This window comes from Pygocentrus nattereri, chromosome 1 (assembly GCF_015220715.1).
Source record: "Pygocentrus nattereri isolate fPygNat1 chromosome 1, fPygNat1.pri, whole genome shotgun sequence".
Lineage (NCBI taxonomy): Eukaryota > Metazoa > Chordata > Actinopteri > Characiformes > Serrasalmidae > Pygocentrus > Pygocentrus nattereri.
This window is the reverse complement of record NC_051211.1, coordinates 51283358-51299039: the sequence shown is the minus strand read 5'-3', so window position 1 is coordinate 51299039 and position 15682 is coordinate 51283358. Positions and strand designations below refer to the sequence as shown.

The 15682-nt window shown below is 42.4% G+C and overlaps 2 protein-coding genes across 4 annotated transcripts in view; both read right to left on the bottom strand.

Moving 5' to 3' along the window:
- cax1 (cation/H+ exchanger protein 1) overlaps positions 1-15682 on the bottom strand; it is a 1125587-nt gene that overhangs the window by 107616 nt on the left and 1002289 nt on the right. The gene's annotated exons all lie outside the window — the stretch shown is intronic.
- adipor2 (adiponectin receptor 2) overlaps positions 1-15682 on the bottom strand; it is a 45766-nt gene that overhangs the window by 2236 nt on the left and 27848 nt on the right. For all 3 annotated transcript variants that reach the window (XM_017723142.2, XM_017723143.2, XM_017723144.2), the window contains exons 3-7: positions 9992-10147; positions 6027-6198; positions 3280-3466; positions 2608-2795; positions 1568-1761 (exon numbers count right to left, since the gene is read on the bottom strand). In XM_017723142.2, the coding sequence (XP_017578631.1) occupies positions 1568-1761; positions 2608-2795; positions 3280-3466; positions 6027-6198; positions 9992-10147 (897 nt within the window). The remainder of the gene's footprint in view (positions 1-1567; positions 1762-2607; positions 2796-3279; positions 3467-6026; positions 6199-9991; positions 10148-15682) is intronic.

The following is a 15682-nucleotide window of genomic DNA, read 5'->3' as shown; positions in this document are numbered from 1 at the left end:
TTGACCAACAGGGTGATACAATTGCAACTGGCTTTTCCTTTCACCCCAAACACTGTTGATCAGCCAAGAAAGATTGTGCATGATTAGGTTTTGCAGTGGAGCAACAAGGCTAATACAGCTAACAAGTCATAAGAGGCTTACAGTCCATGTTCTGTTACTTTGTGATTCCAATTTATACTGAAATTTCTGCACAATCAAATGGTTAATATGTAAATCAGCCATTCAGAGCAGTTTGATGCGAAATGCTTCATTACACACAGCTTTTTTTGGTGATGGGAACCAAACGTCTGAAGCAATGAAAGCTTCTAAAAGCTCATTACACAATGGTTATGAATATGCTACCTAATGCCTGAGACACAGTGTTTATGTGTACTCAATAATCCGATCCTAATCATATTTCTATAGTTATCTGATAATTCAAACGGTCACAAACAGCATTCCTTAGATCGGAGTAACTCTAGAAATCTGATAAAGAGGCTGGATTTTAGCTCAGTACATCAGATTTCTCAGTGCACGTGTGAAGACGGACTGCGTTACCACTGCGAGACGTACACTTTGAGTGACGTTAACACCAATGACACGCCTCCCGAAACAAAGGAATTAAACATTCTTCATTTTCTAGATGATGCATGTTCATATTTTCAGGTAAAGTGACGCAATGTTTAAAAGAAAAGAAAAAAGTTGCGCCACGAAGTTTTACGTTATGTTTACGTTGCGTCTTTTTCTGTGAGTTTATTGGCTGGCTGTAAAGTAGAAACCTGATTACCGTCTGCCTCATATAGACCCGGAGTTTTGACGTTAGCTTATTACTCAAGTGCATGTAAACACAATCAGATTACTGATTATCGGATTATTAAGCACATGTAAACGCACTAAATGTTTTTGGCCTAAAACAATTTTGTAATTCATCTTGGCGAAGTCACATGCAGGGTGCTGTAAGGCAAAGTATTCCCCAAATAAAATGCATTTTCTTCTGATTTTCCACTGTTTTACCATCATATAAACACTCAGTAGCACGTGTAGGTTTACGAGTGGTTCTGAACAGTAAATAAAATGCCACTGTTGTAACGTTGCAGATCCTGATTCCCATCAACACTGTATAAAGACGACTCTTTCTCGATAATGTAGCTCTTAACATCAGAACAAGACTGATTACATCTCATTTATCGAATTATGCAGCAATACTTCCTATTAGCTGGAATTCCAAATAGACCTGCTTTCAGCTTGATCTTGATCTTTCATGAAGCATGAACTGTGTCTGTACCTTTATCTATTTTTATATAAGGCTGGGCCCACTACAAGAAGAGGTCTAATCGACTGTTCGCCAGCAGCTGGGTGGGAAGTACGGAATCATTAATGAAACACCAGATTTGTTAACAGCCACTAACTGCATAATTAACAGGCTGAAAGTCATTACGCACCTTGATACTGACAGACCCAGCTATTACAATTACTGAACCTAACGAACGCTCATTAATTATGCCATAAAACATGCTAGAACCTGCTGTTCCTCCACTGCACACTTTTATTTAGTGAGACATGTAGCGCACAGTCCATGCACACTCACCCAAATGTCACATTTGCCAGGAAAGAATCTCTCGGGAATCCGTGCAGCGTAAAGGCAGGCTCCAGTGATGTAGAGAGCAGCCATGAGGAAGAGCCAGCCCATCTGGCCCATAGTGGTGGCCCTCAGGAAGCCCTCAGTGATCACAAAGTGCAGTGTGGGAACCACTCCACTCAACCCCAGGCCAACAAACACACCTGAAATACGTAGAGGAGGTCAGAAATTAGCACCATGAACCCTCTCAGCTGACCTATGGTCTAATAACAGCGTTTCTCAAGTCTGGTCCTGGAGGCCCACCGCCTTGCCATGCTTCCAACACACCTGATCCAACTAATCAGTCTGATTAGTAGCCCAACCCCTGGGGCAGCAGGTTAGGGAACTGGCCCTGTGACCAGAAGGCTGCCAGTTCGATCCCCAGCCGACAGTCCATGACTGAGGTGTCCTTGAGCAAGACACCTAACCCCCAATTGCTCCCCGGGCGCCGTGGATAGGGCTGCCCACCGCTCGGGGCAAGTGTGCTCACTGCCCCCTAGTGTGTGTGTTCACTGGTGTGTATGTGGTGTTTCACTTCACGGATGGGTTAAATGTGGAGGTGGAATTTCCCCGTTTGTGGGATTAAAAAAAAAAAAAAAAAAAAAGTATCACTTTTTACTGAGTAAACAAGCTCTAAAGCTCTTAAATGTGCAGGGCAGTGAGCCTTCAGGACCATATATGTGGTCTATAATATTGTCCTAAAGTCTCTGTGTAAAGGCAAGTCAATGCCTTATGCGCAGACAAGCATGACCTGACTTGCCACAGATAATCTGACGCTATAAAAACAGAAAAAGCCTCTCTGAGGTTCATGGAGTGATTTGAGTACCTCACAACAGGTAATGCAAGTTTTAGAACAACACTGCCTGGGCAAAAAAAAAAAAAAGAGCCACGCTGAAAATACAAATGGTTTTTGCTGATGGTTTTGAACTGGTCAGGGTCCTGCTTTATAGCCTATAGAAAATAATACATATATGTAAAATGCATGTGTGTATGTGTGTATTTGTGCTCACCAGCCCTGACTCCTCGGTACTGCGGTGTTGCGAAGAAGTCACACTGTGACACTGTGATGGCTGCGAGGCCCAGGACACACACCACTATCAGGTAAATAAAGCAGGGCTGAGGGGAACAGTAGAAGGAATAGTAGAGCCACGGGACAAAACTGCCCATGATCAGGAACGCTATGCCCGAGTAGTCCAACCTAAAGCAAAAAATATAGACAGACCGTCATGAAGGTTGTTTCTCGAGCGCTACAAAAAGCAAGAACTGATAATGAAAAGTATGAATGTTCTGACTTCACAGACTCCAGAGAGTTAACAGATCTAACTAAGCACTGTCCCTTAGCATATGAAATGTGAATAGATCTGTCAGAAGTTAAATGGTATCATCTCTACAAGTTAAAAACAAACAAAAAAGAATGTGTTATGTTATTTGGTGATATTTAAGCTAAAATATGATGTGTGCGCTGCTGCAAGTCGCCCTGTAAAGCCTGAATGAATAACTTAGAAGCCAGAGGCGTCGGGTCGGATTCCATGAGGGTTTTCCGGACCACATCATGCTTGTTTGTGTACTAACGCTTCATGCTCGCCAGGTTTTGACAGAGTTCTCTTTAAATAAAACCTCCCTTAAATGATAGCTGCTGCTAGATTGGTGAGTGTGGAGGAGCAACATGAGTGGGTACTGACTTTGAGAATACACGGGAGACGCCCTCTGAATGGCAGTATACTGTGTGGAAGAGCCAGGAGAAGGACAGGCAGAGGATGGCCCCGAGGAAAAACATGCCAATCACAATCTTCTCCTGAAACGGCGCCACGAAAGACATGTTGGGTCTGAACATGTACACTATGCCCAGACACAGAAAGAAAAGGCAACCTGAAAACACAACAGGAAACAGAGGTTGGGTTAGGAGTGAGTGAGTGAAGAGAGAATGAATTCATTCTTGCAGTTTGTGCCGCGATGAAGTGATTTTTTTTGCGCGAGTCTCAGTGGTCGTAGCCGTGTTCAGGCCGAGTTTAGGGTGTGTTCATGTACAGCACAGAGGAGCTGAATGAACAGAAGACCAGTCAATACAGTAAATCAATAAAAGTGTCTGGCTTGGATTTAATAAATATATAAATACATTTCATTGCAGTGTACTTGTAAGCACAGCTCACTACAAATGTAAATGAAGCTCAAAACGTGTGTCAAATTATATCCAAAATGTATGCAGAAGTTTGGGTGCCCCAGATTAAATGACATTTTGCTGATTTTCTGAGTGAAAGCAAGTTAACTCATCTACAGAGATCACAGTTCGGTGCATTTTAAGACCAAATACTGTATATTTTCTGAATTTTATGAACTAAATGTGGCCTGTTCAAACTTTTTTTAATCTAATATAAAATTATGTTCTATTTATTTCCAATATATTAAGCACAAATAAATAGAAATGTGCAGAAAGATTCTATATTTTTGAGTGTTCCCTGCAGAGGATGTTACTTTCACTTCACAAAATCAAAAAGCAAAACATGTAATTTGACCAAGGCAGTTCACACTTTTGCACATGACTAATATATAAAAGCTAATATTTCAAATACTAGTGGAACAGATGAGCTTTTGCTCATCCACTTCTTACATGACTTCAGTTACTGTTGTTGTGTTCTTATAGCTCGTTTTTGCTGTAGGTCAGTGACAAACTCCAGGATGCTAAAGTCAAAGAGCAGAAGATCAATATGGTCATGATACTGCATTAATATGACAAAGCCTCATGTTTGTGTTTTTGTCAATACTGAGCTCTTTTCTGAAAGGCACGAGCCATGAGTCATGCCACCTTATCAGAATCCAGTCTTCTTTGTCCACTAGATGGCAGCTCTGCCTTAAATGACACCGTAAACCTTTGCGAAGTTTGACATGAATGCGTTTAGAACAGCTGTTCCTGGCCCCTGTACATGGAGTACTTTTCCTCTCTCCTGCACAGTTCAGCGTTTTCCCCCCTCATCCCAACGCCTCTGATCTCATCAGCACCTTGACAAGCTTACGCATCAACCAAACTGGCTGTGTTATAATAAAGAAAACACAAACCTGTGCAGCCCGGAGGACCAAGAATAATCAACAAAGAGCTAATCTTACACCACCATCACAGCTGAGATGCTGTATCTGGTCTAAGATCAGAAAGACTTGACTTTTACGCACCACTCATGAATTTCTTTACCGTAGCCATTTATTTATTTATTTATTTATTTATTTAATCTGAAGCTCAGACTGTGGGTTATTTTCTAGCACATTTCCAGTACTTTGTTAGTCAAAGGACAATATAAATAACATTAATTGCTCTAAATGGGCCAAACTTGAATAGTTAAATGAAAACAAACAAACAAAGAGTTAAATAACATGGATCAAATAAAGTGTTAGACTGAAAGTAAGAGGAAACTGGCCGCTGAGCAGACTGAGTCATGTATAATAACGCTCCAACATCAGGATACAGGTGTAGCAGCACAGCACGAGAGCACTTGCTCACATTAATCATGTCAAAGTCACAGTAATTGGCCAACTGTTGATCGCATACTGGAAGCAAAAATCTTCCAACTCCAATCATAAAGGCAGGTAAAAGTTAAGAGGAGAATTTGTAAGTGAAGCACTAAATAAGAGCCATTAATCTCTTTGAATATATATATGGACCAGGCTGTTTGCCCTGAAAGGGCCATATCCTACACGTTTCTTGCATTTTATTTTTTTCCTAGAGATCCACTTGACATTGGTGTGATTTTATGTCCAAAAAAGGGTCAGAATTCACTTGACATGACCATTTTCCAACCTCTCTTTATCCCTTAGAATTTAGCAGGTTTGCTTCTCTGCCTTTAAGATTGATATGTAAATAAGCTGTGTTGCCCCACAGAACACCAATATGAATGGGCTATAGGCTGAACGAGTGGATAGATTGACGAGCTGCTTCTGCAGCATGGTTTCCATATATGAACTGTAAGGACCGAGTAGTGAATGGTACGTTTTTAAACACTGATGTCTCATGACATGGGCCCTAACAAAGATAGCCCAACTTTTAAAACCTAGTATCTCACTGATCTCCTCTTCTTTCCAGGGTTTTAAATACACTGCTGTTTAATGGCCAGTCTCTGTATGTAACTACAGCAATGTCCCAAGGAACATCACAACACAGCAGGTGCTACCAAGTACATTGCTGGTGATTACAGCAGGACCACTTGGTGGCATGTTTACACAGCCCTGATCCAGTGCGACTGAGAGCAAATCATTACATCCTGCAAGCTGTTTACTCTGATGTGTTAAGTTATACAGCTGGGCCACAACAACCTCATGGCACTGATAACTCACGGTGCCTCATCCACTGGCAGTTTGTCAAAGCACAGTAAAAACAAAAGTTTTTGACTAGAGCTGAAGATGCAGGTGAATATACCGCATGTTATGCATATGAACTTCTTACCCAGCAGGTGGGTCCAGATGTTGCCCGTTTCTGTGTGGATTCTAAAGATGCTCTTGAAACACGCTCTGAACGAGGGCATTGGTGGTCTGTGCCCGTGCAGGAGAAAGTCGTTGTCTTTCAGCCAATCGGGCAGCACGTCATGAGGAATGACACGCCATCGCCCCTCCCACATCTAGGCCAGAGGGAAAATGGAAAAAAGTCATTATGTGATCTCAGAAGTCACTCGAAAGATATACGACACAGAATGGCACCATCACCTGAGATAAGTACGAGAAGAAAGGAAGGAAAAAAAGAAAAAAAAAGGAAAAAAAGGAAAAAAGCTAGCGTGACGGCGCGAGAGCGGAAGCGAGTGAGATAAATATGCCACAGTAATCAGTCTGAGGGCCTTGGTACAACTGAAATATCCTAGAAACCACAGGCAGTCCTCTGCACAAGCCAGCATGAATAGAGTCCAATCAGCCGTCTGTGAGAAAAACTGTACTGAGAAGGTGTTCCGCTTCTGTTCTCTCCCAACCCTCCATGAACAGAACATGACATTCAGAGAAACACAATGTTCTACTCTCATGGAAACTCTAGTCAGTATGTTCTGACCCATGACGGTCATATATAGTCCTTCAAGTCGTTTGCAACTTTGAGACATAAAGAAATTTGGTCAGGTTTGGCAGTTATCTCAAAGATCAGGAAATTATCAAACTGTTCTGTTGATTCTTGGAAAACAGGTTACCACATCCTCTACAGAGAATTTTTCTACCACTTGTAGGTCACCACTTCTGTTTAACACTGAAATAAAATCTAACATGTGGCATTAACTTTTGTACATGCCACAGGTTGAATTTCACACCAGTATGTTAAATTCTGCATTAAAATATGCAGAAGAGTGTTCTCTATAGAAGACGTGTAACATTTTTATTCACTTAAACCACAATAAACTAAAAGTGTAATTTACAAGGGGTGCCCAAACTATTGCATATGGTTGTATCGCTGCCATCAGAATAAAAACTCACATCTCCAAAATCAGAACATACTGTACATAATGTAAGTCAGTGGAACCAGGCTTTTCTCCAAGTCATTTTGGCTTTGTTCACACTGTACAAACAAATGAAGAGACTTCTCAACCGCTCCGTGCTCGAAGAGATTTTGAAAGAAATGACCCAATGTGGCTGAAGGAGAACAACTACAGCGCCAAAGCAGAGTTAAAAGTCTTAAAGCAAAGTTTAAAGAATCTGAGGACGTGAACCAAAGAAATTACTGTGGCCTTTTTTTTTTTTTTTTTTTTTTTTTTACTGCGAGCTTGAACATGTTCTGGGCAATGAGCCCAGCTGTCAGTCAGTGAAGCTTCATGATCCTCCTGTGTTGTTGGTGAAGATGAAGCTGAGTCCTCCGGGAGCGACTGGCGTTCACTGGCTGTTATGATGAACGTGAAGCTTTTACGCATGCGGGTCAGTTTAGGAGCTGATCTGTTCAGACTGGTGTCACATATAGATCACAGTTAAAAATAAAAAATGAAAACAACAAAAATAAATAAAGGCGATAAAATCAGATCTGGACCACTACTACCTGCCGTGTGAACGTAGACTCTGGGCCATTTGTTTTGCTTCATTCATTATGAAATGTACACACAACGTAAAGGACAACTGACATTTTTAAACAGTCAGAAATGTAAAAAAATTTTTAAATATCAGAAATACGAGATACAGCAACAACATACTGCAGACAGAGTCTGTGACTGAACGGCTGACTTAGACTCAGCTGGAAGCAGAACAGCATTTTTGACCTGAAACATTTCACTGCAGAGGAAGACAACCAGCACGCACACACGCACACACGCACCACACACGCACACACGCACCACACACGCACACACGCACTCTAAGCCGCTTCTCCCTCAGGGTCGCGGGGGGCAGCTGGAGCCTATCCCAGCGGTCATTGGGCGGAAGGCACAACCAGTACAGTTATAAGTAAATGGGTTTGACTTTGGTGCCCCTGGAAGTATGAATAGGAGTATGAATATATAGAATATGTACCTATAGCTACAGTCAAACGACAAGAGCCGACTCTTAATTCAGGTAATTTTTGTCGAACTATGACTCATTTTTCAGAGTGATCAGGAAAAAAGGAAAGAGCAAAAGCTGCTGAACAAGTATGACTCATCATCTGGAGTGATTAATGTGGTAATTGAAGGCCTGCAGTGAGCAATTTGAGCAGAAGCACCGGCTCGCTGGCAACCGGCTTTCTCACAACCGCACGTCTTCCCATTCTGTCTCTAATGGGCCGGCAGCGGAGCGCTGAGTTCAGATGGCACAGAGAAAAGCTTCCTCAAAGAGTTGCTTTTCACCCAGAGCCACTCTTCCTCCAGAAGAGGGGAAGTGAGGAGGAGTAAAAACGGAAGAGGACTGAATTTCCACAGGACTTCAACTGTGGCACAAAGAAAATGACACTTTTCACAAGCACAAAGCAGAAGTCCCTCCCCAAAACTCGTCCGTCAACAGAAATGTGAAGCGCGTGCAGACGAGAGACGGGCCTTTATCGTGAACGTTTTAAAGCCTGGTTTGCATGCTGGTAGACTGTTCCAGCAGGAGATGTCATGTGAACGAAACCGCAGCCATTTGACTACGTTTGAGCATTTAGATGTGCTCATGTGATGCGGTAGCATCTGTATTCATGAGTGTGTGATTTTCTGGCCATTTGAGTTCCCCAGGGTAGTGTATGTGCGTTTTTGTTTAAAAGTGAAGGGCACACATGGGCTTGTTCTGAGGGCGGTTTGTGTGTGAACAAGGTCTCAGCTGTTGTGAAGCATATGAAGTACTGCATGTGCATGTGAATCTTAAAAATGAATGTGGTTTGGTGAGAACTCAATTTTACAGTTTTCCACTTAACCCACGTGTCTCAGCTGATCAGTTACATGTCTGGTGCCCAAATTATGCTTCTTTAGTTCAGCACTGGAACCGTAAGGCTAACGCTGCTGACAAACACAACAGGTGAAAAATTTTGTTCCATTCTTTTTCTTAAACTGCATCTCCAAAAAGCTGGGCTCATCACCCAGGATGTATTCAAACTTGCCATAAAAAGGGTGCGGTCACTTCTTTGGTTCGTGTCCTTGGATACTTTAAACTGGAACTGCTTTCAGGCTTTTCACTATTCTTTGACGCTGGAGCTTCGTTCTCTCTACGGCTGCGTCCGGCCCCTTCTTCAACTTTGGACAACATGTATTACACTGAATTCTAATACACAGGTAATACACAGTAATCACAGATGTTATCTAGCGTCCATAAACGGGACTCTGATTCTGTGGGGATAGTCAGAATTTAGCAGAACACCTGTTTTCTAAAGTGTTTTGCACTTTTTTCTATAATTATAGACTATAAACTTCTAATGTTTGTCTTTTTGTGGGAATTTTTACCCAATTTTCTCCCTAATTTAGTCGTCTCCAATTCCACTAGGACTAGGCCTCCCCCAGTCACACAACACTATCAACGCTAGGAGGGTAAAGGCTAACACAGGCTTCCTCCGAGACCTGTGAAGCACCACCTGCATCTTTTCAAACTGCTGCTCATGCAACGTCATTGGACCACCGGACGCTCTCTGAACGCCAACCACCAGATCTATTACGTCAGCTAACAGACGCCTGCACTGACAGATGGGAGGAGAAGGGGGGCCATCCTACCCACCCAGAGAGAGTGAGGCCAATTGTGCTCTCTTGGACTCCCAGGCACGGATGACTGTAGCACAAGGGATCGAACTCGGGATCTCCTGATGACAGGGCCAACGCTTAGACGGTTGCGCCAGTGTTTATTAACAATATTAGTCTTGTAGCTCCAGTTCATATCTGAAGAAGCAAAATTTCTACACCACCCCCGTCTTGGCTCATCGACTACATCTGGTTTAAGTGGAAACGTATGTAAATCTGATTCCTCACAACACCACCTCTTTAACAAACAAACATTTTGTGTGTTTTGGTGACTGACCTTGTGCACGAACTCCTCCATCTTTTCCATAGCGTGGTGGGCTTGCAGCAGCGGCGTCATCCCCATAAAGCCTTCGTCCGAACTCCTCTCCTCCTCTTCCTCTCCCTCCGTCTTCTCCTCGCCTTCATTATGTCCCTTTCTTCTAACAGGCACAGTCTGAAAACACACACAGAGGAACAGTCGGTTGAGACATTGAGAACAACACACGAACCAGTATAATGAAAATAAGTTGACGTATTAAGTACATATGAAAACATACGACTTAACATGCATAAAAAGTTGACTGCCTGTAGAGCAGTTTTAGCAAAATATGTTTTATTAATATAGGACAGAACCCATTACCCCATGGAAGGACTGTAGCTAAACCAGAAGAAACCACCATAAATAAATGAATGAATGAATGAACCCGATTAATTTCTTTAGATACTGTTTACATTCTGAATGTCTACCAATGAGAATCAATTCAGAATTTGAGATCTGCTGTAACATTTTTGTCAGTCATCTAACTAAATAACAGAATAACAGGGCTCGTGTATGTGGCACATCAAGGGGCTTGTGTTTCATAGTAGCAAAGAAATGATCAAATAAGACACCACACTGATGAGAGAAGGGTCCATAAGCAGTCTGCAGACAGAAGTTTGTGGGGCAGGGTTACCAGTTTCATCAGGTACACCTACATTGTACCTACACTCACTGGAAAATCTATTAACAGCACCTACTAATCACAGACTAAAAAGCCATGTTGCTAGGCTAAATGTTTGAATGCAGCTTCAGTAACATTCCTCTACTTTCTAAAATGAAAGGAAATTTCTGGGCAAGTGATTAGAAACTATTTTAACTTTTTTGTTTTTAGCCGTTGAGCTCTATTTATTCCCGATCATCAAGGACTTGACCTATGGGGCCCTCTGCGGTTTTGCAGTCCAGTCTTTGATATAACAGGGGAAATAGGAAGAGGCTCCTCATAAACCGGCTCTGGTAAATTTGGTATGAACTTTTTTAGCATCAGCTTTTAACATTCGCAATTCTACATGCACATTTCACAAATTCTACAAATGCAACATTGGCATTTTTAGAAAAATAATTTTTTAATTCTTCTTGCTCTCTAACCCTCACACAGGGCCAGCCTGTTGTCATGTCAGAAGGCACGTGCATGCACGCACACACCAAAAAAACAACTAATTAATATTGCATTGATTGGGATGACCTCGCCTTATGGCATTTTCCAGACACCCTGCACATTTGAGGCAATAGCCTATCACCTCCCTGCAGTTTCTCTCTCAGCAACACAGCATGCCACTATAATAACCACTGGCACTGGGACAGCTACAGCGCTGTACACACAGGCTAACACACAGTCATCCATCTCACACACACACACACACACACACACACACACACACACACACACCCCTCTCATAGGCTGATGTCATTTTATGGAGAAAGCTTGCCTAAATTAACAGCTCCCTTTTGTTTTTTTACTGCTGGACAAAGCAGTGTAGTGCACTCAGGTCTCAGGTGAATAAATAGTAAGTAGGCTGCCTGTAGCAGATCCAGGACATGAAAAGCTGTCCACAGTTCAGTTAGTGGACAATGGCACCTCTGCACTCATGTTCTGCTAAAAAAAAAAAAACAAACAAACAAAAAAAAAAACAAACAAAAAAAAAAAACAACTTGTTGGCAGAAATCTAAAAGGCAGAGGAAGAATGTGAGAGAGAGAGAGAGAGAGAGAGAGAGAGAGAGAGAGAGAGAGAGAGAGAGAGAGAGAGAGAGAGAGAGAGAGAGAGAGAGAGAGAGAGAGAGAGAGAGAGAGAGAGAGAGAGAGAGAGAGAGAGATGAAAGTGGCAGCGAGTGAAAGTAGGTGTTGTAGAGTGAGACAAGTTAAAGGGGTGCTCTTAAGCAGATCAGGCTTGGCCTGGAGGCGATGCTGCATCTCAGTAATCTGTGTTGACAGAACTAATTCTTTAGCACCACAAACCACCACCTACCACCAAACAAACACCCAAGAGTTTATAATCCAGATCCTCCAGATTTCTGAAATGTTCAAAAAGATCAAATATAAAATGGTCGTGCGTGTAGTCAATTAAAATGTTGCCGCCTTTTAAAGGGTCCATATCATTGAAAACTGAAATTCTCAACTTGATAAAGGAGTTTGATGTAGCATGTAATCACTTAAGTTTAAAAAGGAAAATGATCATGTAAAAATTAATTAGGCCTGCTTTTTGTGGATGAAAACTATAAAACTGATCTTCTCGTTGAAGGTGCTTGACTGTTCTCTAGATTGTTTTTTGCTCGAGTGACACTTTTCTCTTTAACAAGCCACATAAAAACCATCTTCAACAGCAATGGTGACTTTTCATCTGAATAGCATCTTATTGTAATAGGTCATCACATGGGGTCAAACAAACTACGACAAGATAAACAATGCCAGTGACCTGCGACCCCTCAGAGAGCAGTGCACTGAAAAACGGCATACTTCTATAATGGATATCACCACATGGGCTCTAATCAAATTAACCACTGCCCCACTAGTTTTTCCCGCTTTGTACTATAATACTTTATACTAACAATGTTTGCTATCTGGTGTCGACCAGAGGAGGATGGGTTCCCCTTCTGAGTCTTGGTTCCTTTCAAGGTTTCTTCCTCTTGCCCTTAGGGAGTTTTTCCTTGCCACTGTCAATACTGGCTTGCTCATGAGGGCTTAGACCCGGATTTTCTTTCTGTGATGCTGATTGTTCTGTAAAGCTGCTTTGTGACCACATCTGTTGTAAAAAGCGCTATATAAATAAACTTTGCTTGCTTGCTTGCATGGGCTCAAGAAACCTTTGACAAACCATGTTCAAACAAGTGGAAATGTGTATCGTGGTTCGACAAGTCAACTTTTCAGATTATTTATGGAAGGAGAAAAGAACCATACACACTGTTACCAGCGTAAAGTTCAAAATCCATGGCCTGTCATGGTGTGGGTGGTATTAGTGGGCAACTTGCACATCTGTGAAAGAAAAATTAATGCTGAACACATTTTGGAGCAATTTATCTTGCTTTTAGGCAGTATCTTTTAAGGTATACTGTGCTTTTTGCACAAATTAATAAAGACCAAACAGAATTTACTAATGGCTCAAATGGCTTAGGAATTAAGCTGTTTGGCTAGTTGGTGGTTAGCTAGTAGGCCAGTTGGTGGCATCACTCTAGCAATATCTCTGGGACACAATGCTGGTGTGCTAAAAAGCACTTTACAAAGTCAGGTTGACCCCATTTTTCCTATAAGGTAAGAACTTTGTCCTAGAAATGAACAAATCATACACACAAACACACAAACAGTGCTGGAGGATAACAATACAGTGATGAAAACAAGGCATGAATGCAGCTGAGAACGGCCAGCACTGTTGACCTTGACAATCTCCTTTGCTGGAAAAGCTGGGAATGCTCAGTATTCCAGCCCCCACCCAAGCAGCATCAGTGTTACAACTGAGTAAGCAGGCATGCTCAGCACCTTCACTGAGCAGAGAACACAGAGCAGGAGACCACAGAGGAGAGAGAAAAGCAAGGGACGAAGCAATGACAGGGAATTACAAAAGCTTCTGGTTATAGGTTGTTCAAATGGACTCCTTACCGGAATGCTCTCCCCCCAGCTGCTGCTCAGCCCAGCAGCCATCTAATTATATCCACGAAAGGCCGATAGAGAGACAAGCACACCCACCCACAAAACAACAAAAAGCATCCCTCTTAATGCTTTTTAATGGGCTCAGTAATGCTTGAACATAGTTCCATAAATAGACCCACTTGAAGGGGTCCTCAGAAGTGATCCATGAATAGTCTAGTGTGCAGCGACACAGTCACACAACTGTGTATTGATTTCTTTAAATAAAAAAGGGGGGGGGGGCAGAGGGGAGACGCAATGTTCTGTTTTAATGATGAGGGGTCACACATGATATTTTGGTCATACTTTTCCAATTTCACCACCCCACAACTCTTGTGCTGGTAAGGATCATGTGCAAGTCATATAAACTGCAGCTAATGACAGAGGGTCACATTCACTGAACTTCTCAAAATAGACAAGCTCAACTAGCCACAGTTTTAAAAGTGTGGAGTTGGACTAAACTGCTCAGAACCGAGTTCAAACCCCTTCAATGGAGCAGCCATCTGCGGTCTGGAGTCCCAGTTGGCCATGCTCTTGGTGGGTGGGAAGGATGGCTTAGCTCCTTCTTCCTGTTGAGATTACAGGGCAATGTTAGTGAGCTGAGGGTGTATATTAGAGTAATGCTAGTGAAATGAGGGTGTATTAGGTCAAATATATCTAGAACTGAGCACTTAGCAGTCTCTTTGAAGTGTAGCTGCACATCACAGGGCAAGTATACGTTAGCCCTCAAAGTTGGTATCACAATCATGGACATATGCAGTCGGTAGAAACTCAAGTAAAATGGGGGAAAAGGGGAGGAAAGCACTTCTAAGAATATGTACACATTCAAATCTTCACCGTGTAGGTTTTGAGGATTTGGAGACATCTCTGGTGGAAATGTGTAATTGCATACAACTTCAGATTAGAGGTCAGCACAGGACTGTTATTCAGTCCCGCTCCTGCAAGATTTCATCCCACTTCCGGCCACTCCTGCAGAAAATCGGAATGCAACTGAAACGTTTTGTCCCGCACAATCCATCAAAGAGAACGGACATCCAATATGTGACAGTCTATTTAGAAATATTATTCTCTGCTGTGACTAACTTCATAAAACGGCACCCCCCCCGCCAAAGTCATTTTGGGCCGTTTCTTGTGGTCCATTCTTCATAAAGAGCAACAGGGATTTTCAAATTATGTCAAAAAAAAGATATTGCGGACCTCTTCTTCGGATTCTGTACCCGAGAGGATGAATCTGCTGATTGTTCACTCACTGAAAAAGTATTAAAAGAGAACTTGGTCAAATCTTTGAGAAGGACGCGTCTTCTGAGGACGTGAGTGAACTAGTCAATAAAAAGAAGCTGGCAAGGAGTGAAATGTACCAGCTAGCAGTCAGCACAGAAGCAAAGGAGCACAGAAAGGAGGCACCTAGAGTCAGGGTTCAAAATTATGTGAAGTTCTAGAGATGAATAGCTCTCTCAAACTTTAAAACAAAGGTAAAAAGTTTGCCTTGTTCAGCCAGGAAGGCACACATGCTTTCATGTTCAGTGTGTCAGGTTAACCAAGCGACCCATGCGGTGTGGTTCTCTATTTGAGGAACCTTGCTCGTCAGTAAGAGGAGCTGGCCAGGCTCTGAGAAAGGACTAGGGCTGGATCTATAATGCATGACTAACCCATTTCCCATGCCTGCCAGCAAAACACTTGTGTATAGATGTGTTCTGTGCATGTATGTGTCTGTGTGTGCATCTCTGGGGTCCACTTCATAGCTTAACCGAGAAGCGTATGTATAGTATAGTGTATGTACAGTATAGTATAGTGTATGTACAGTATAGTATAGTATAGTGTAGTATAGTATAGGTATGTATGTAGTGTGCATTAAACATGGCATGTCTGTCGCTGCAGAGTCATGCCACGGCTGAATTCTTTATATTACAGAGGAGGTGGCAACGTGGAGCTAACCATAGCTTTCAAGTATTCATCACCTCTTCTCCGACGGGTGCACGTGTGCGTGCAAAACAGCTGGACTCTAGAGTCTCATTGTGCCTCAGAGGGTCAGCAGACGGATGTGTTTGAGTGAA